At 41.2% G+C, this 18,829-nt stretch overlaps 5 protein-coding genes across 6 annotated transcripts in view; 3 read left to right on the forward strand and 2 right to left on the reverse strand.

The window, feature by feature from the left end:
- The window catches only part of fmnl2b (formin-like 2b), a 25,707-nt gene extending 24,227 nt beyond the window's left edge, over positions 1 to 1,480 (reverse strand). Inside the window, exon 1 of the mRNA XM_016665088.1 lies at positions 640 to 1,480. Within this exon, the coding sequence (XP_016520574.1) occupies positions 640 to 756 (117 nt within the window). The 5' untranslated portion in view covers positions 757 to 1,480. The remainder of the gene's footprint in view (positions 1 to 639) is intronic.
- Positions 1,481 to 2,021: 541 nt separating this feature from the next.
- On the forward strand, positions 2,022 to 3,951 carry LOC103129452 (cyclin-dependent kinase 5 activator 2-like). Its single transcript, XM_007540554.2, has 3 exons — positions 2,022 to 2,640; positions 2,728 to 2,865; positions 3,225 to 3,951. Exons 1-3 carry the CDS (start codon positions 2,248 to 2,250, stop codon positions 3,582 to 3,584), a joined length of 891 nt encoding a protein of 296 aa, XP_007540616.1. The 5' UTR covers positions 2,022 to 2,247; the 3' UTR covers positions 3,585 to 3,951.
- Positions 3,952 to 4,972: 1,021 nt separating this feature from the next.
- On the reverse strand, positions 4,973 to 13,123 carry LOC103129451 (uncharacterized). Of its 2 annotated transcripts, XM_007540553.2 has the most exons (8): positions 12,906 to 13,123; positions 11,578 to 11,828; positions 10,130 to 10,387; positions 9,954 to 10,058; positions 9,525 to 9,857; positions 7,758 to 8,081; positions 7,117 to 7,449; positions 4,973 to 6,323 (listed from the first exon to the last, which is right to left on the reverse strand). In XM_007540553.2, exons 2-8 carry the CDS (start codon positions 11,597 to 11,599, stop codon positions 6,211 to 6,213), a joined length of 1,488 nt encoding a protein of 495 aa, XP_007540615.1. In that variant the 5' UTR covers positions 11,600 to 11,828; positions 12,906 to 13,123; the 3' UTR covers positions 4,973 to 6,210. The 2 variants fall into 2 exon arrangements, with proteins under 2 accessions (XP_007540615.1, XP_016520606.1); XM_016665120.1 differs by lacking the exon at positions 12,906 to 13,123 and having other exon boundaries at positions 4,973 to 6,325; positions 7,116 to 7,449; positions 11,578 to 11,870.
- Positions 13,124 to 14,063: 940 nt separating this feature from the next.
- LOC107834201 (protein NLRC3-like) lies at positions 14,064 to 18,823 on the forward strand (the record flags this gene model as incomplete). The annotated part of the gene is made up of 7 exons (XM_016665090.1): positions 14,064 to 14,164; positions 15,005 to 15,122; positions 15,201 to 15,332; positions 15,776 to 15,895; positions 16,678 to 16,756; positions 16,863 to 17,091; positions 17,739 to 18,823. Coding segments are annotated over exons 2-7 (1,725 nt in total), but the record flags the coding sequence as incomplete, so codon positions are not given.
- The window catches only part of LOC103129449 (NACHT, LRR and PYD domains-containing protein 3-like), a 20,217-nt gene continuing 18,250 nt past the window's right edge, over positions 16,863 to 18,829 (forward strand). The window contains exon 1 of the mRNA XM_016665092.1: positions 16,863 to 16,877. The gene's annotated coding sequence lies outside the window, so the exon portion shown is untranslated. The remainder of the gene's footprint in view (positions 16,878 to 18,829) is intronic.

The raw sequence follows: 18,829 nt of genomic DNA on the forward strand, positions 1-18,829 counted from the left end.
CCATGAGGACAGAAACCTCGTCTGCTTTAGTCCATGAGGACAGAAACCTTGTCTGCTTTAGTCCATGAGGACAGAAACCTCGTCTGCTTTAGTCCATGAGGACAGAAACCTTGTCTGCTTTAGTCCATGAGGACAGAAACCTCGTCTGCTTTAGTCCATGACGACAGAAACCTCGTCTGCTTTAGTCCATGAGACAGAAACCTCGTCTGCTTTGTGAGGCAGATCCATAGTTCTCTGATTCTTGTCTTTCACTCCACAACGTGGGCCACTAGCTGAGCTAATTCTGCCATTATCTCTGTGAACTTTGACCCTCAGGGAGCCCCAGTGGACCGGTGATTTTCTGTTTTTCCCTGGTAGCTTGCTGCTTCGACTTGCTCTGACCGGATGTTGCTTCCTCTTCAGGGAATCGTTCCTTTCCCGTCGCCACATGGTTGTTCAGGCGGACGGGGCTTCCTTTGTAATCTGAGTCTGTTATGTTTTCATATCTGATCTGATATTGATCCGCCAATGTGATCGGGTCGTGGATCTGATCATGAATTAGCCGTGTTCAGCTGTCTCAGCAGATCAGGATGTTTTCACCTAATTAGCCGTGTGTCATGCATGCATGGCGGATCAGAACCTGCAGGTTCTTCCACTCACCAGGGCGATGGAGAACCGCTCCTCCAGCTCTGCCGGGTCGGGCATTGGCAGTCGGACCGGGGCGGCTCTGGACCGGATCACGGCCAGCTGGCTCTCCATGCTCTCTGTGTTCCCCATAACACACACACACACACACTCTCACACACACCGAGGCAGACGAGCGACCACAGCGGCCGCAGCGAACACACCCACCCGGACCTCCGCGCTCAGACACACAGCAGCAGGAACATGTGGTCGGCCATGACGGACGGAGGCGGCTGGAGGCCTGGGATGCTCTTCCTGTCCTCGAACGATGAAGATCCCCTCCTCCTCCTCCTGTCTGCCTCTTTGTCTCTTGCAAGCAGCGATGCTGCTGATGCTGCTGATGCTGATCCAGATGAAGCCCGGCTCTGCAGCCGTGTTGTGTGTTTGGGTGAAGCGTGTGTGTGTGTGTGTGTGTCGCAGATGAGCCGGTTAATCCTCCCCCTCTCCTCCCCCACACCAAGAAAGAAAGAGAGTCGGCCTCCCCCTCTTTGTCTCTCTCTCCCCTAGAGCCGCCGTCCGTGTGGAGCTCGCTCGACCCTCCCTGCTCAGACAATGAACCTTCTGCCGCCCAGGCCCCGCCCCTCTGGCCTCGCTGGGGGGAGGTGGATAATCTGACTCTGGATCAGCTGCTGCAGCTTTCATTCATCACATCCATCAGGCCGCCTGCTCAAAGGAGCACGGTCCAGAACCGGGTCGGTTCTGATCTCATTAAAACATCCAGAGTTCCTGATGGGCCGGGTGTCAATTTTACTCCAGATTAAACTTAAATTCATGTTAAATTTAATCTCATCTTCAGATTAAAACCTGAGAAATGAACTGATTAAAAGAAATTAAAGAGTTTTGAAGGAGGAAACTCCTGATGTTCTGTGGAACAGCGCCCTCTGCTGGAAACTCACTAAACTAACTAAACACTGAATGCACCGTCCACTTTATTAGGTACACCGTTTAACAACTAAATATTTAGCTACAACTTAAATATTAGCTAAAAAAAAAACAACTTAGTAAGTTAAAAATAGGTCTGAAGCTAAATATCGAGTTAGTAACCTAAAGATGTAGTTTAGAAACTAAATATACTTTGAGCAAACTGAGCATTTAGTTAGGAAGCTAAATATTAAGTTTGAGGGTATTTAGGGTATTTTATTATTTTCTGCTTATTTAGCAAGCTAAACATTTAGCTTAGAAACAAAATATTTATCTTCATAAATATTTATTTTGAGCTAGCTAAATTGTTAGCTCTCAGCTAGCTAAACATTTTATTTATTAAGTTAAACATTTAGCTTTTAGCTACATGTTTAGCAAGCAATCAAAATATTTAATATCAGGAAAGCTCAATATGTTATTATTAAATATTCCATTTCTAATTTAGCTCCATAAATATTTAGTTCTGAGTTGGTAGATATTTATCAACGTATTTAGTTTGAAACTAAATATGTTTATCTGAACTAAATATTTTTCTTGCTAAATATTTAGCTTGGAAATTAAATATTTTTGCTCAAATATTCAGATAAAAACTTTAAATTTTAGATTTAGATTTCAGCAGCAACATCTTGGATCTTAACGAAACAAACAAATGTTTGCTTTCTGATGGTTCTGGAAGTTTCAATCATATTTTATTTCCTCTTCTGGTTCTGGTCCAGAGCCTGCAGTGTTCTGGTTGAGCAGCAGAGGGCGCCGCAGCAGGACTCGGAGCCTCCTGGATGCTGCGGCTCTGCAGCGGCTCTCTGCGGTGTCGCCATGGGAACGCTGCTCTCTCTGCCTCCAGGCTGCCGATCCGCGGCGGCGGCTTTGAAGGAGCCGGCGGAGGTTCCTGATGAGGATGAGGAGAAGAAGAAGAGGCGCTCTGTGCTGCTGCAGGCGCTGCGCTGCAGGAAACGGCTAGGGGCGCTGGGCTCCAGGGGGAAGGCCCCCGAGGGCCCCAAGGTCAGAGCGCGGGCCTGGCAGGAGGAGCAGATGTGCATCAGGAGGCTGGTGGTTCAGGTCGGTACCGGCTCGGGTCAGTCAGGAAACAGAACCTCGTCCTGTCTGATGAAGTCTTCTTCTTCTGCTGCTGTCTGAAACCTGCAGGCCTCCACAGGCGAGCTTCTTCGCTGTCTGTCCGACTTCCTGCGCCGGCGCTGCGTCAAGCTGAAGGAGTTTCCGTCCAATCGGATCGTCGTCTGGCTCAGGAACGTGGAGCGAGCGCTGCTGCTGCAGGGCTGGCAGGTCAGGGTTCTGGTTCTGAACCGTCTGTTGTTAGTCGGACCTTTGAGTCCAATCTACAGTGTTCTCCAAGTTTCTGAGCTCCACAAGTAAAAAATTTCCACCAAAAATTGTTTAAATTTTGAGATTAATCTGAGAAATTTTCTAAAAAATTTCTGAACTCCAAAAGATCTCAGAAAATTTTAATGTTTTTCTACAAAATTCTTTAGATTTTTGGTGGAAATTTAGTCTTTTTCTATCTACAATAGCATTAATAGGCTGTCGTACGTTTATCTGTCTGCAGCAAGTTTGTACCTTTTTCCACCATTTTGCACCTGTTTCCATCTTTTTGTGGTTGACCATCGTTCTCTGTCCCTCTGCAGCATCAGGGCTTCCTCAGCCCGGCCAGCCTCGTCTTCGTCTACCTGCTCTGCAGAGACGCGGTGGACGAGGACACGGCCTCAGAGCAGGAGCTCCACGCCACCTTCCTCACCTGTCTCTACCTGGCCTACTGTTACCTGGGCAACGAGATCTCCTACCCCATGAAGCCATTCCTGGTGGAGTCGAGCCGCGACGTCTTCTGGGAGCGAGCGCTGGAGGTCATCGAGCGTCTGAGCGCCGACATGCTCCGCCTCAACGCCGAACCGCGGTTCTTCACAGAGGTCTTCCAGGACCTGAAGAGACATGGCGGCGCCGGTGAGACCCAGAGGACAGCGGGCCAAGGGATGGACGATCTGGACTGAGAGACCCCCACTCGCCCAGGGCTGATGCAACTTCCTGTTAAGGTTCCCTTACCAACCACACTGGTACAGAACTCCCAGGAGCGGTTCTGACTCTCCGGAACCTCCTCAGGTACAAATGGGTCCAGATGAAGACGTCTCTGGGCTTCAGGACCAGACGGCAGGACACTACAGTACATTGTAGTGTACATTTCACACCTGACGGCCCGGTAGACCTGGTTCTACTGGGGATCAAGATGCTACGTTTCCTACATTTTCAGCTGGTTTGGTTCTTTCAAACTGAACTGGGTCAAACAATCCAAACTAACTGAACCTGTTCCCTTCCTGGCCTGTGGGGGCGCTGCACCAAGAACCACTGAAGGAAACGACACTGAAGACACTGAGAGAAACTTCCTTCTTCACCAAAAGGAACCAGACGGAGAGCCGTCAGATTTTAGCGGCTATTTGTCTTTGGGTGCGTTGTAGTCCACTTCCTGTTTGTGGAGCGCTCTCCGGTCTGCTTGGGGTTCACATTTGAATTAAATCCAGACCGAGGATTGATGACGCATTCTAACCTCCTCAAACGAACCGGACTTTGACTAGGCCAACGGACTGGATTCGGATTAAAGCGGATTAAACATGGCTGGTGTGAATTCAGCACAAGATTACAATGGATTACAACAGAAGGTCAAAACCTGAAGAACAAAACTATTTACCCAAACAAACATGCATCTGTGAAAACTATGCAGTAGATTTATTTATTTTTCTAGATTGTTAGCTTAGCGTAGCTTACCTGTATACAACTCTATTTTTATCGCCGCTATGCTAACTGATGTATCAACTTCAAGTGAAAATTATTGAACCATTATAGACTGTTTAATTAAACAGCTGTTTAATTACCTCCCTTTCTTCTTTATGAAGTTTTCTTTCTTACTTTTCATCATTATTTACATCAACCCACTAGATGGGTTAGAAAATTAAAGTTTTTTTTTTTTTAAGTTGCTACATTTCCATCTAAAATAATTTAAATAATTATTTCTAAGTAGCTGTTGTTTACCTTGAAGCCTGTATATTTATTTTATTGGTCAAACTCCATCTTTAATGTTAAACAGCCTGATGTAAAAACATTGAGAAGTTTTAACTATTGTTATCAAATGTTATCAAACACGCCGTTTTGAAGCTAAAAACTCTCTGAAATATACAGAGAATTAATTCATTTAAAGCTTAAACCCAGTTTCACACAAACACTAAGACTCTAGCATAAATGTTTGGCTGTTGAACTGGACCGTTCACGGTCGCTATCAAGCTAATTTTCTATTAGCGTCTCCTCAAATCTTTCTGATAAACATTAAATTACCGAAACACATTAAAACATACCTTTATCTTGTTTTCTTTTTTATTCTTCCTCTTTCTTTTCTCTCTCCCTGAAGTATTTAGTCCTTTTTACCACAGTTTTTTGCTTCCACCGGAGCTTTGGCGGTTTGTTGCACTGACATTGGCTCATATTACAGGTGAAGGGGGGGCTAGTGGCCCCGGGGCCTCAGCAGCCGCTAAAATAAAAAATAATGCAGCATTATCAGGGCTGTAGTTCCCATTATGGCCCCCAGAGGGCGGAAAAACTCCGCTCTGAATATAAAGATGAGTTTTAGAGCTGCAGCTGATTTCTGATTCTCACTAATGTTTTTAAAAGTAAGTTTGTGTATAATTGATTAAGGTAGTAAAACGTAGATGTTGTGTATCGGGACGACTACCGGAGTTGATGTCAAAAATAAACAAAAACAGCAAAGAGAATAATTATTGTTTTCAGTACCATGTATTTGGAAAAATATAAGTGAACACCATAAAAAAAACTAAACAGAAATATACACACAATACTGCAGTTAGCTTTCAAGATTAATGTGCACAAGGTCTTTTTAAGATGTAAAAAACAAAGTTCCCCATTAAATGGCCAGTTTCCACTTCATTAAAACAAACAGGACTAGTAAAATATCATCCTGCTAACCAGACATTTTCAAACAGTCACCAGTAACTCAATTTTACTCAAGTTAAAGTACCATATTAATATTACACAGCATGCATTTAATTTATCAACATTGCCAGCTAACCAATTAGCATAAGCTACAAACAAACAGTTTATTCTCAGCTCACCAATTCCATTTACAGTTCAGTTCATGACAAACTTCATGGCTCCAGACTCACTGGTGGTTCAGATCTTAGTCACATTTGTTTTGTGAGCCTTATGGTGCAAATAGAACAAAAAAGGAAGAAACACAAAGTAGTTTGGAAGTAGAAACCAGCTGAATGAATCAAGTGATTCTGATGACTAAAAACTAAACATAACGGTGATGCATTTAGAGAAAAAGGCCTAATTAAAGGCCAATTTTACTAAGTTTCTTAAGGAAATAAAGATGACAGAAAGCGGGCTCAGAGATGTTGAATATAATAAGATAAATTTGCTATGAGAAACATTTGAAGAGTAAAAGATCTCATGGTGGAGTGATGATGTCAACCAAGAAGGTTGTTGGTTCAATTCCTGTTGGATTTTAGAAAGTGCTTTTGTTTTGTCAACTGCTCTCAAAGTGAAAATTGAAGAGTTAAATGCGCTAAAAGACTCTGAAAGAGGAAGTGACATCACAGTTTCTACAGTGGGTCACGTCAGAGCGTCAAATAATGAGCTGTTTGACTCAGCAGACATGAGCGGAGTCATATCGATGGAGTCGCTTCTGTCCCCAATTCCAGGATCTTTATCCTGATCCTGGTCTCCTGCAGAGACGATGGAGAACGATCAGAAGAATAAAGAAACAAACTGCAAGAAAACATTCATATTCTGAGAACTTTGACTAGACGATTGGTCATGTGAGGAACTGGGATGAGTGAAACATTTACTCTGTTTTTCTGTTTTTGTAAACAAAACCAGTTGGAGGCATAAAAAAGCTTCTGCCTCTTTTACTAAAACAACATTCACAATCTGACAGTAATTCATTCTGACTCCTGTGTGTCGAACGTTTCCTGCGCCATCTTGGTAGGCAAAGTGCAAAACATAGCAGACACACAGATCCAGGCCAACCGACAGAAAATATTATGAATGTTATTTATTATAAACATTAATGGATTTTCTACCCACTGAATGAAAAACAAACATGTTTCAATTAAAAACTGACCAGACACACAGCTGCACGTTTTATTAGCTTCATAAGATTTTTATCAAAAGAAACAGATTTGGAAACATTTCCTTCTGCTTGATTTTGTTATTTTTTGCTACTTATATGAATTATTGTCATTTTAGTTTTTAAAATACTAAAATTTCCACTTCAATTCATATTTTCATCCATCTGATGATGTAATTTTTAAATATTAAATGATTGATCATTTGCTCAGTTACTCAGTACTTTAGTAACTGAAAGTACCAAATACTTTTTACTCTTCCTTGAGTAATTTCTTGGAAGACGAGAGTAAAAAAAATGTTGAAGTAGTGCTACTCTTACTTTAGTATACGTTTTGGGTTCTCTGCCCTCCTCTGTTTATTGATTGATCGATCGATACACTGCAGACTAACCTTTGAATTTGAGCAGAACTGTGGTCCACGCCACCAGCTTCGTTCTCCTCCAGACGGCACACCTGTAGCTCTCAGCGGCGCCGGCGCTGGGTCGGATCAGGGTCAGGCTGATGTCTCCGGTTTGCAGCAGGTCTTCGTTCATCTTGGTTCTGCTTCTATAGTGATGGTCCTGCTCTTGCAGCTGATCAGAAAGGTATCTATAAGTATGAACAGTCACCACTGGTTTCGGGTCGTAGCGCCACCACACAACTCTGGCGCCTTTAAGGAGTTCAGGCGCCACTTTAAACGGCAGCTGGACTGACTCCGCCCCTTCCTCCACCTCCACCTGACAGTCTGAGAGAACAAAGATCAACAAAGATCAGCTGCTGCTTTTCTCTCACTCTGTGGATGTAAAGTCCAACATTATTGATAAGAGTGGATGACGTTTTCCTCTTTAACATTAAAAAATACACCTGATCTGGTTTTTGGGGGCTCGTCCGGGATAAACAAACAGAGCAATATGACATTACATTTCTTCCTGTTCATTAATATTTGTTGTGATATTTAATATTAAACAAAAATGAAACTTATTTAAGCTTTTGATCAAAATCAGTCAGTATTGCAGGGATGTCCAAACTTTTTGTCAGGTTCCAGCCACTGACCTTCGACCTTGAGCTGAACTTGCTTCTTATACTCGATTCCATCTGGGCTGAAGACGCTGCAGGTGTAGATGTTGCTGTCTTCGTAGGTGAGGTGTTTCAGAGTCAGAGAGAGGTCTCCAGTTTGTGTCCAGTCTTTGTTTGTCTCTGTTCGGTTTCTGTAAAACTCGTCCTGGTTCTCCAGATAGTCAGAACCGTCCTGAAACACGTGCACCATCCGGTTTTCATGGTCCTTCCACTCAACTTTATAAGACTTGAACAGCTCGACTGAGGTTTGGCAGGGTAGCAGGACTTTGTCTGCACCTGAACACACCTCCACCTGGTGGACTGAGAGAACAGCACAGACAGATTACCCAGAATGCTTAAGGAGAATCAGAGTTAGATTGAGAGGGTGGAAATCTCCAGTTTTAACTCAAAGTTTTGATCTGAGGAAGCAGTGGCATGTTGCTCCACTTATTACAGCTTAAACTGTCAAACCTGAACCTTCAGAGTCACATAAAGGCTGTTACAAAGTCAGCCTTCTATCACCTGAAGAATTGACTGATTACTGCAACATGTCAGTTAATCCATCCATTTTCTGTACACCCTTATCCCTATCGGGGTCGGGACGGCTGCAGGAGGGAACCCCGTGGGGTGGGAGGAAAATGGTGTACCCGGAGAAAACCCACCATGCAAACTCCATGCAGAAAGACCCTGGGTCGGGAATCGAACCCAGAACCTTCTTGCTGCAAGGCAACAGCTCTACCAACTGTGCAGCCCATGTCAGTTAATTAAATTTTATAATGTAGCACTTTCCATCTGTTCAAGAGTTAAAATGACTAACATTAGTAGAATTTAGTCCTGTCACAATAAATCAATTAATCACATGATTAATTAAAATAATCAATTTGCATGATAAACCCTTCACTTTGATGTTTTGGTCTCAACTAAACCTTTTTTTCAAGGTTAATTTTGTTAATTCATTTTATTTGTTCTATTTATTTGATGAATTTTGGCAAAGTGTAACATTTGTTTCTCATTTCATGGTTTCTGTGTTTTAAAGCTCGTTGAACTGTGTTGTCGCGGAAATGTTCTGCACTAAAAAACATGAAATGTGTCAAGTTCATATGGCAGCTTCAACACGCCTGAACGTGTCGAGGAATGCCACATGTGAAAGCGTGTCTCCGTGGAGACGACTCTTTCAAAGTTACACCTACGTGTTGGGGAAACGATCAGCATTGATTCTTCTGGATCAGCAAAATGAGCTCAGATATGGCAAAAACACAGGTTTTTCCCAGTTTTTTTGGCTTCTTTTTTGGGGTTATTCTTTTATTTTTGAGGAAAATTTTTTACTTTTTCCTTGGGTTTTTTTTTTATATTAAAGAATTATTTACTTAAACAATCTCCTATATTCTGCTGAAAAGTTACTTGTAAGTTTTATTGTATGTCAAGTGTAATAAGTTATTTACACAAGAAATTAGAATAAAATTACTTGCTTGTATTTAGAGTTTTTGCAGTTTTGTCATAATATTGAATTTCAATAAAAGCATCTAAATGTTGTTAAAACTCCAAACATCCCATTTATGGCAGAAATATTGGCTGAAAAACCCAAAGATTAGATCAGAGGACAGACTGAGACTCTGGACAGAGTCGTGTTGCTATGGTAACTGCTGTAGCATAATACCATGGCAACCGGAGGTGACAAGCAGAGGGGCAGCCATGACGGTTGCGCAGCATTGATAGCGGACAACATGGTGGAGGTGAAGCTCTGACCCCAGCCCGTCAGCTGACCTTTGACCTGCAGCTGAACCTGTTTCTTCATCAGGATGCGTTTCCTGCGGCTGTAGACGCAGCAGGTGAAGGTGTCCGTGTCTGCGCCTGTGGGGAACTTCAGCTTCAGGCTCAGGTCTCCCGTCTGCAGCGGGTCCACGCTCATCTCAGTCCTTTCTCTGTAGAACTGGATCTGCTTCTCTGGGACGGTGCAATCGTTCTGGAAGACGTGGACCTTGTTGCCATGGCGATCAGTCCATTCCACGCTGGCGTTGCTCGGCAGGCGATCGTTGGTCCTGCAGGGCAGCAGGACAAACGGCTGACCGGAGTCCACCTCGATGCTTTTAATGTAACCTGAGAGGAGGAAGAAGAAGAAGAATATCGGCTTCAGAGGAGCCAAAATGTGGCGCGGGGCCCTTTCCTTGGTTTGTTTTGGTCTCTCTGACTCACCTCTCCTGAAGTTGTTCCTAAAATGACAGAAAACGCCTCCAGAAGCGATTAGAACCAGAACCACCAGAGAACCCAGCAGGAGTCTGGCCCACACTGAAAACAGCTCTGAGAAGAAAAATGAGCAACATCTTCATCTGCGACCCGTCAGTTGCTACAGCAGCAGGTTAGCTCCTGACCTTTGACCTGAGGCGTCTGCCTGGTGGAGGTCTGCCTGGTGGAGGTCTGCCTGGTGGAAGTTCTGGGGTGAGAGGTCACGTTCAGGGTCAGGTTTCCTGTCTGCGGAGCGGTGGTTGTGGTTCTGTTGAGCGGAAACTGATCCGTCAGCTCTTCTCCCCGTGTTGTGTTGGCGGTGGGCAGGCTGAGGTTGGAGCGGGTCCAGTCCACCGTAGAACCATTCAGAACCAACATCTGGACCGTAGGGACCAGCAGGGACACTGAGAGGACAGAGACAGTTGTCATGGCAACGGGTTTACAGAGGAAGGTTGTTTACAGAAAACAACCAGCAGCAGCAACAGTGTTGATGTCATAAAACAAAGAAAACAATCGTGAGGCAAAAGCAGGAGATGAAACTCACTTTAAAGCTTTTTTGGAAAAAGTGTATTTTCATATTTGTTAAAACTGTCACCATATCATAACAGTCTGTTCTGTTATGACAGATAATCTGTGAAAAATGAAACAAATCAAGCTCCTCTGCGTTCTTCCAGAACGAACTGAAAACAACCAATCAGAGTCAGGAGGCGGGGCTTTGCGCTGTCAGTCATAATCTGGTGTGGCGTTGCCAGCTTTTCTCTGAATGCTATAGCTAGCTAGCACAGCCACAGCTGATAAACAATTTTCCAGTAATGGTAAGTTGTTTCTCCACCATTAGCACATTTAGCAGCAGGTACATGGGGTTGATTGGCAGCACTAAGCCCCTCCTCCTGGCTCTGATTGGTTGTTTTTGGTGCATTTAATCAAACAGCAATATCAGCTCAGGGAGATCGATCTTTTCAGATTGTCTCATGATAAACAGTCATAACAGCTTCAACAAATATCAAAAACATTTTATAAAAGTTACAAACTGCAGGTTTAAATGTAACATTTTTCAGACGGTTTATTCTTTAAAATATCTTTAAAAGTTTCTATTGACACAAAGGAGCTTTTTGAATCTCATTCCAGTGTTTTTCAGCAGCAAAATGGGAAGATATATATATATTTATATTTATATTTGATTTATATTGGGAACGTTGAGCAAAATGATTTGTACCAGTAACAAGTTGCAGATATTTATGGACAAAGACATAAAGAACTGTCATCTGCATAAAGATGAACATATTAGCTTAAAGTTGATCAATAAACTGATTTATATAAACAGAAAATAGATCCTAGAATGGATCCCTGAGGCACACCGAGAGAGGTTTTGAAAAGATAAAAAATAATTTTAGATCCTGAATTCAGTGGGTTAATATTTATTCCAGTTTCAGCTTCGTCATGAAGTGGACCAATAGAAAGACAGGAAACAGGCAGAAGGCGGGGCTTATTTAATCTTAAAATATTCAACCCACAAAGACGCCAAAATATCCAAACAGTCTCACTGATAAACTTCAGCTCCAGCAGAACCAGACCCAGAAGAACCGGATCTTACCATGCAGGAGGATCCAGATCATTTTCTTCTTCCTGTCAGAACGAACGGATCAGAAACCGTCTGGACTCATTCTGGTGAAACTCTCTGCTGCTCGGCGGCCCCAGCTGAGTCTGAACCGGTTCTGTTGGATCCAGAAACGAAAATGTTCACCAGAACCAGTTTGTCAGGGTTCAGATCCTGCCCCCTCCATCAGTCTGCGCTCTGATTGGACGCAGGGTGTTTTTAGAGCTTCGGGTCGAAGCCGCTTCGTGCTGAAACAAGAGGAGAAGAAAAGCAGCTTTAAAACGGACAAAATGCTGAGAAACTGAAGAGATTTATTTCTTAATACGTTTGTTGTTTTCATCTCTTCAATAATATATTATAGACAATATTTTAATAAAGGAAACTGGTGTAATTTTTGTAGAAAATGAATATTTAAATCATTTTTAATCCAAAATATGAACACAATTGGTGGGTGAAATTACAGGTAAATATTTTCCAAAGCTTTTTTAGTGTTTGCTATCCTCATTTTCACTTATAAATGTACATTTTTTCCCCTGTAAAACCTTAAATTAATCATAAATTTGCTCCATTCTTTAATTGTGGAACTACTGGACATGATGGATTTTACATAAAGTTAAGAAAATGACTGATTTTAGAACAAAACAGTGTTTTCAGTCAGAGGCTTCTTCACATTCACAGTAACAGACTGCTCCTTCCTACCATCAGCCTCTACAGCTATTATGAATTTATAATTTTCTTTTTTACTTCTGACAGCTGAAACTCAACCAGAGTGACCTTGACCTTAGACTGAAAGGTCAGGGATTTAATTGACCTTTCAGAGATTCATTAAATCAAATTAAACTTTAATCAGCCAATCAGATTCTGGTGATTTATTAGTAATTACCTACATATTTTTAATAAATCATTTAAATATTTTAGTTTATATTTTCAGATCTGTTTCAGCTGGTGATATTTTCTAATTTTTGTGGCTTTTTATTGAATAAATAAAGATGAATCAGAACATACATTATTCCCGAGCTGAAAAGTCCAACGTGACCCAAACGCATCGTTCTGAATCCAGTTTTTCTTTTTTATGGAGATTTGTTTAAAAACTAACAGCAGGAGCTGAACTGAACCGGCCACCATCGCCCTCTGCTGGACAAATCTCGGAACTGCACCAGTTCTTCTTTATCAGTTTTTCTTTTGAGAGAATAATAAATGCTCATGTTTAGACTAATGTGACTTAATCTATATTATAATCAAAGAACGGTATGGTGATGTGTTTAAAAAGCAAAATAATCAGGCTGAGAGCAAATTATGGGATGGAAAAACATAAGAATAAATACCTGACGGGATAAAAGAGCCTGAAAGCAGCTAAAGTCCAAGGAGACGTTTGGAAAGATCCTCGGGAATCCTGGAGAACTGCTGATCCAGAAAGCTACTGAACCGGAACACTTTGACAAATTACAGGCGAGTCGGAGCCGCAGGAAGAGGAAGCAGCTTCAGAGCAGAGTTAACATTATAAACAGCAAATCATTAACAGATCCAACATAATTCAGGAACCAACCAAGAAGTTGATGACTCAGCAGAAATCGGTTCCATGCATAAACAAATTTTATCTTGAAAACAGAAACATCAATATTTCCAGGACCTGCTCAGTACATTTTCCCTGGAACTGCTGAATCTACTCTATGAACATCTGGAAGATTCAAAGACTCCAGTTCAGATGATCATGAATTTCACATCTGCATTTGATACAATAAAAATCAAGTTTTGTTACATAAACTTTTAACTCAGTTCAGCATCGATCCCGAGTAATGTCATGGATTATGGACTTTTTAATGCACAAACCTCACCAGGTCAAAGTAAAGTAGTGATTTAGTCCACAGGGCTGCGTTTTGTCCCCCTCATGTTTGTTCTCTACATAAACGACTGGTAGCATTTACCCAAACAGATACATAATGACATTTACCAATGACACAGGAATCGTTTGTCTGCTACAGGATGAACATGAATGAATATCGATGACTTTGTTCAGTGCTGCGTTCAAATAAATTAAAACTAAACATTACAAAAATTACAAAAATGAACATTGAAGGACCTCAGCACAGCTTCCCAGGATAAAAAGCAACATCTAAAGTAAATTTTGAATATTGTTCTCATCCTTTTGTAATCAATGATTGTGATAAATTCCTATTTCCTGTTAACATATCCATTATTCAAATGAAATATTCCTTTGACAGATTTTAGTTTCAAACATTTAAATCTAAATTCTGATTGAATCATATTAAAATGTGGAGAGAATTTTTAAATATGTATTTCTTCTTTTTAAAGTTATTTGAAGATTAGATCAAAGTTTTCATAAGGAGTGAAAGTGAAGTCCTTATGAACTCCGACTTCTCTAGACAGTCGTTTGTGTTTATGTTGGTTAACTGGAACTAAGAAAAGCCTCTAATCCAAACTGTTGTGGTTCGTTTTGCCTCCGCCCATCTGCCCGCCTCCAGCTCAGGTCCAGCCCAGACTTGTTCCAGGAAGTTTCTCTTCTGCCATCAGTTTGTTTTCTTCAGTCGAGTCGTCTTCTGACTCTGTTTGGCTTAAACAAACTGTAAGTTTATTTTATTTCAGTTAATTAGACTTGAACTTTAATAACGGTCAGTTTCTGATCTCTGGAGTTTTGAGAACATGTTCATGTTTTATAAGAACAAAGTTTAAGTTTTACTGTAAAAGATGGATAATCTGCAGGATTATTAGATCATTGATTAAATGATCAATGATCAGCTGATGTTTGGTTTTCACTGAACAAACAGCTTTTTTTCCCAGGCCTTTGTTTTCAGGTCTACTCAGAGCCACAGGCTTGTGACTGGAAGGAAGCAGGTTCAACTTCAGCTTCCTCCTGTCACATATCGATGTGGCCCTTGGCCCCAAACTGCCTACCGATCTGCGTATCAGTGTATAAATGTGTGAGCGTCTATGTGTGAAAATGGGTGAATGTGACTCTAGTTTAAAGCGCTTTGAGTGGTCCAAATGATTGGAGAAGTTCAGTCCATTTACCATTTAAATCAAACTTTCACTTTCAGCTTTGCAGCCAGCAGAGCAACAGAGCTGCTGCTTCCTGTCATTCCTTTCAAATTAAAAGCTGGACCAGTTGTTAAAATGTTAAATTTGTCACATTATTAAACTGAATGAAGATTTGATGGAGAATATAACCCATCTGGAAATACTGATCATTGAGAAATCCAGCAGGTCCAGATGTTCAGTTTCTTCTGCTTCATTTCTTCACATCATTCAATGTTTGAGTCTCCTTCACTTTACAAACTGTGGACATGATTTAATGTCACAATATTTGTTTCAGAAGGTCAACGACAACTTAAGTTGTTAATTTGAACTTGCGGGTATTTATCAGTGAATTAAAATGTAAAGTGATGATCTGTGTTGTTGGCTGCAGCTCCCTGAGTGTGAGCTGATAGATGTGAGCGGAGCAGCATGGATCAGGGTGAGGACACAGTTCCTCTGCCTGAAGCCGCTCAGTGTGGAGAACATGAGGACCAGAGCAAAGTTCAGAGGTCAGACCAGCATCTCTAACTGACCAGGACTGGTCTCCATGTCAGAGCTCAGCATCACCAAAATGTCTCCATTCACAGGAAACTGCCAGAACCAGAACCTGAACCTGAACCTGAAGCAGATTCTGATTCAAGTTGTGAGTCTTTTGACAGCTTTGATTCAATAATACTGGATTTTTATTTTAATCCCGATCAACCTTCAACTGCAGACAGGTGAGCTGCTTCTAAATATTTTAACTAATAGTTTAAATTAATTTTATTCCAACACATTTAATGAGAACGTAGCTCTTTTTCCTCTTTCTCATATGTGTGTTAATGTGCAAAACAGTGTGTATTGGATGCTAGTTAATGGGAAAAAATCAATCGATCGTATAATTCTGATGTTATCAAATGATATTATTAGACATTGGAGCTAAAGTCAGTCGTTCTTCCATCCAGTTGAGTCATTTTGCATCATCTTGTCGTCATCAGAGTTGCTGCTTCTGCAGAGCTGGAGGTGATGGTTATGATGCTGATTCAACTTTTATATGGAAACTAAATAATCCAAACTGAATCTGATGTAGAAATGGTCCCTCACTCTTTTTTTCCAACATGGGAGCATTCAACACCTTCTAAAGTCTCATTAAACTGAGTTTGAATTAAATGCCTTATTTCAGGATCCAACAGAACCTCGAACCAAAACCAGAGCCAGAGCCCAGCTGTGTGTCCTTGAAGAGCAATAAGCCAAAGAGTCTTGGTATTGATTTTAAATCGGATCAACCTTCAACTGCAGACAAGTGAGCTCTCTTACTAAATGTTTTAGCTAATTATTTTAATTAATTTTATGCTATCATATTTAATGAAAACACAACTATCCAAACTAAACCTGATGTAAAATTTGTCCCTCATTTTTATCTTCCAACATGAGAGAAATTAGGAGCTTTTAAAGTTGAATCCATTCAACATGATTATCAGTCTGATTATTAGCCAGCTGCCACTAAATGTCTGACTGACTGGAACAAGTGGAGCATATAAGATCAATTAACTTGTTCCTATTTATTTTTCACATTTTGCACAGCAGTTCAGCTGCTATGTTGTATTTTAAGTGCTTCAGAAATAAAGTGGAAGTTCTACATAGTTAAGTTGATTATATCCGATGGAGTTGTTTATTATTTTTCCAGGCATATTTGAAACAGGTTTTTTGAAAATTAGATTGTATCACCATGAAATGCATATGTATGAATGAAAAGAAAAAAATAAATTTGTTTGTAAATGTATATGTAAAAGAGCTATTTAGTGTAAGTGTTAGTGTAAATAATTTAGTTAAGATAACAACTGTTCTAAAACTAAAAATCAACCGAGACATTTCATAATTAGCCTTGTAAAAGAAATCTATATAAATGTAATTTAAATCTCCGTAACTTCAGCACAGTTACCTTGACAAGTCCGACTCTGTCAGGTAAGAAATTTCACTCCTAAATAGGGAAAGACAAACGTTTTAGAGCAGGACACCACATGGAGAGTCTGACTGTTTGATATTTAACCGGATGTGAGCCGACACTTCCTGGTTTCTCCACAGAGTGACCCAGCATCGCTCCAGTGTTCCCAGTGATCTGCCTGCCCAGAAGCATCAAACAGAACTGGACTCCATATTTATGGTCTGCACATCAGTTCTGTTCAGTCTCTGTAGACCAGAGGACTGTCAGTCCATCTAACTGGTTGTCTCCAGTCTGATGTGTCCTTCATTTTTTAATTCTGTTCCAGCTGCTGGAGGAAAACATCGTCACTTTCGTGAAGAACGAGCTGAAGAGGATGCAGAAGGTTCTGAGTCCAGATGATCCAGAATGCTCAGAGGGTCAGAAGGAGGACAACGATGATCTGGATGGAGAGGATGAAGAGCAGAGGATGAGCAGCAGAGAGGCTTTCGTGAATATAACACTGAACTTCCTGAAGAAGATGAAACAAAAGGAACTGGCTGACCATCTGCACAGCAGTGAGAGGATTTCTACAAAGATTTAACCATTTTAATTCAAAATTAAAACTTAAGCCAATGTTTGGCTTAAGTAATTTTAACAATTATGATTACATTTATTATTGTAGAAATTGGTAGTAAAAATAAACTTTCTTAAGCATAGTCAGGGGACGAATTTCAATGTCTCTGGAATATAAGGCAAACTTATCAGTCTCGGGTGATTGACCACTTCATTGACCACTTCATTGACCACTGCACTGAACAGCACTGGAAACCTGATGGTTTTTCCACCAAGTATTGATGTCTGAACTCTTCATGAGATAAAACATGCATACAATTTTCAGACAGAGCAGGCCAATTGATTCAAATATTTTCTCATTGCTAAAAGCAAAGTAAAAAAAAAACAAAAAACAGACATTTGAAAAAGGTTGACTCCAAAGAACACTCTTTTCTGTTTAGCTCTGGGTTTTATTGTTGGGGTGAGTTCTGATCACTGATGTCTTCAGTGCAATGAACGCTGAGGAATGTGGGCCAGTCTGTTTAAGTAAAATGGACTTTAACAACTTGCAGAGTAAATGATCTATTTTAGTGATAATATAGAAGCAACAGCAAATATTTAAACAAATATCTAAATATTAGTTTAAAACTTGTTGAATTTCTCTCAATAGAACACTATGGATCGACATGTCAACATAAACTTAAATCCTCCCTGAAGAAGAAGTTCCAGTGTGTGTTTGAGGGAATCGCTAAAGCAGGAAGTCCAGCCCTCCTGAACCAGATCTACACAGAGCTCTACATCACAGAGGGAGGAACTGGAGAGGTCAACCAGGAACATGAGGTCAGACAGATTGAAACAGCAAACAGGAAAAACCACAAAATGGAAACAACAATAAAACTAGAAGACATCTTTAAAGTCCTGCCTGGAAGAGATCAACCAATCAGAACAGTGATGACAAAGGGAGTGGCTGGCATTGGGAAAACAGTCTTAACACAGAAGTTCACTCTGGACTGGGCTGAAGGCAGAACCAACCAGAACATCCAGTTCATATTTCCATTCACTTTCAGAGAGCTGAATGTGCTGAAAGAGAAAAAGTTCAGCTTGGTGGAACTGATTCATCACTTCTTTACTGAAACCAAAGGAATCAGTAACTTTGAACAGTTCCAGGTTCTGTTCATCTTTGGTGGCCTGGATGAGAGTCGACTTCCTCTGAACTTCAAGAAGAATCTGATCCTGACTGATGCTACAGAGTCCAGCTCAGTGGATGTTCTGCTGACAAACCTCATCAGGGGGAAACTGCTTCCCTCTGCTCTCCTCTGGATAACCACACGACCTGCAGCAGCCAATCAGATCCCTCCTCAGTGTGTTGGCATGGTGACAGAGATTAGAGGGTTCACCAACCCACAGAAGGAGGAGTACTTCAGGAAGAGATTCAGAGATGAAGAGCAGGCCAACATTATCATCTCCCACATTAAGACATCTAAAACTCTCCACATCATGTGTCACATCCCAGTCTTCTGCTGGATGACTGCTACAGTTCTGGAGGATTTGTTGAAAACCAATGAAAGAGCCGTACTCCCAAAGACCCTGACTGAGATGTACATCCACTTCCTGGTGGTTCAGACCAAAGTGAAGAAGGTCAAGTACGATGGAGGATCTGAAACAGATCCACACTGGAGTCCAGAGAGCAGGAAGATGATTGAGTCTCTGGGAAAACTGGCTTTTGATCAGCTGCAGAAAGGAAACCTGATCTTCTATGAA

This window comes from Poecilia formosa, unplaced genomic scaffold (assembly GCF_000485575.1).
Source record: "Poecilia formosa unplaced genomic scaffold, Poecilia_formosa-5.1.2 Scaffold548, whole genome shotgun sequence".
Lineage (NCBI taxonomy): Eukaryota > Metazoa > Chordata > Actinopteri > Cyprinodontiformes > Poeciliidae > Poecilia > Poecilia formosa.

What these genes read in the sequence shown, in the direction of transcription:
- LOC103129451 (XM_016665120.1), bottom strand. Translation starts at nt 11,599, where the DNA reads ATGATCTGGATCCTCCTGCATG. An exon ending in GCAGACGCCTCAGGTCAAAG is followed by an intron (nt 10,059 to 10,129) that starts GTCAGGAGCTAA and finishes TTTTCTTCTCAG; the next exon opens with AGCTGTTTTCAGTGTGGGCC. An exon ending in GGTTCAGCTGCAGGTCAAAG is followed by an intron (nt 8,082 to 9,524) that starts GTCAGCTGACGG and finishes CTGTTCTCTCAG; the next exon opens with TCCACCAGGTGGAGGTGTGT.
- LOC103129452 (XM_007540554.2), top strand. Translation starts at nt 2,248, where the DNA reads ATGGTTCTGGAAGTTTCAATCATATTTTATTTCCTCTTCTGGTTCTGG. An exon ending in TCAGGAGGCTGGTGGTTCAG is followed by an intron (nt 2,641 to 2,727) that starts GTCGGTACCGGC and finishes TGAAACCTGCAG; the next exon opens with GCCTCCACAGGCGAGCTTCT. An exon ending in TGCTGCTGCAGGGCTGGCAG is followed by an intron (nt 2,866 to 3,224) that starts GTCAGGGTTCTG and finishes GTCCCTCTGCAG; the next exon opens with CATCAGGGCTTCCTCAGCCC.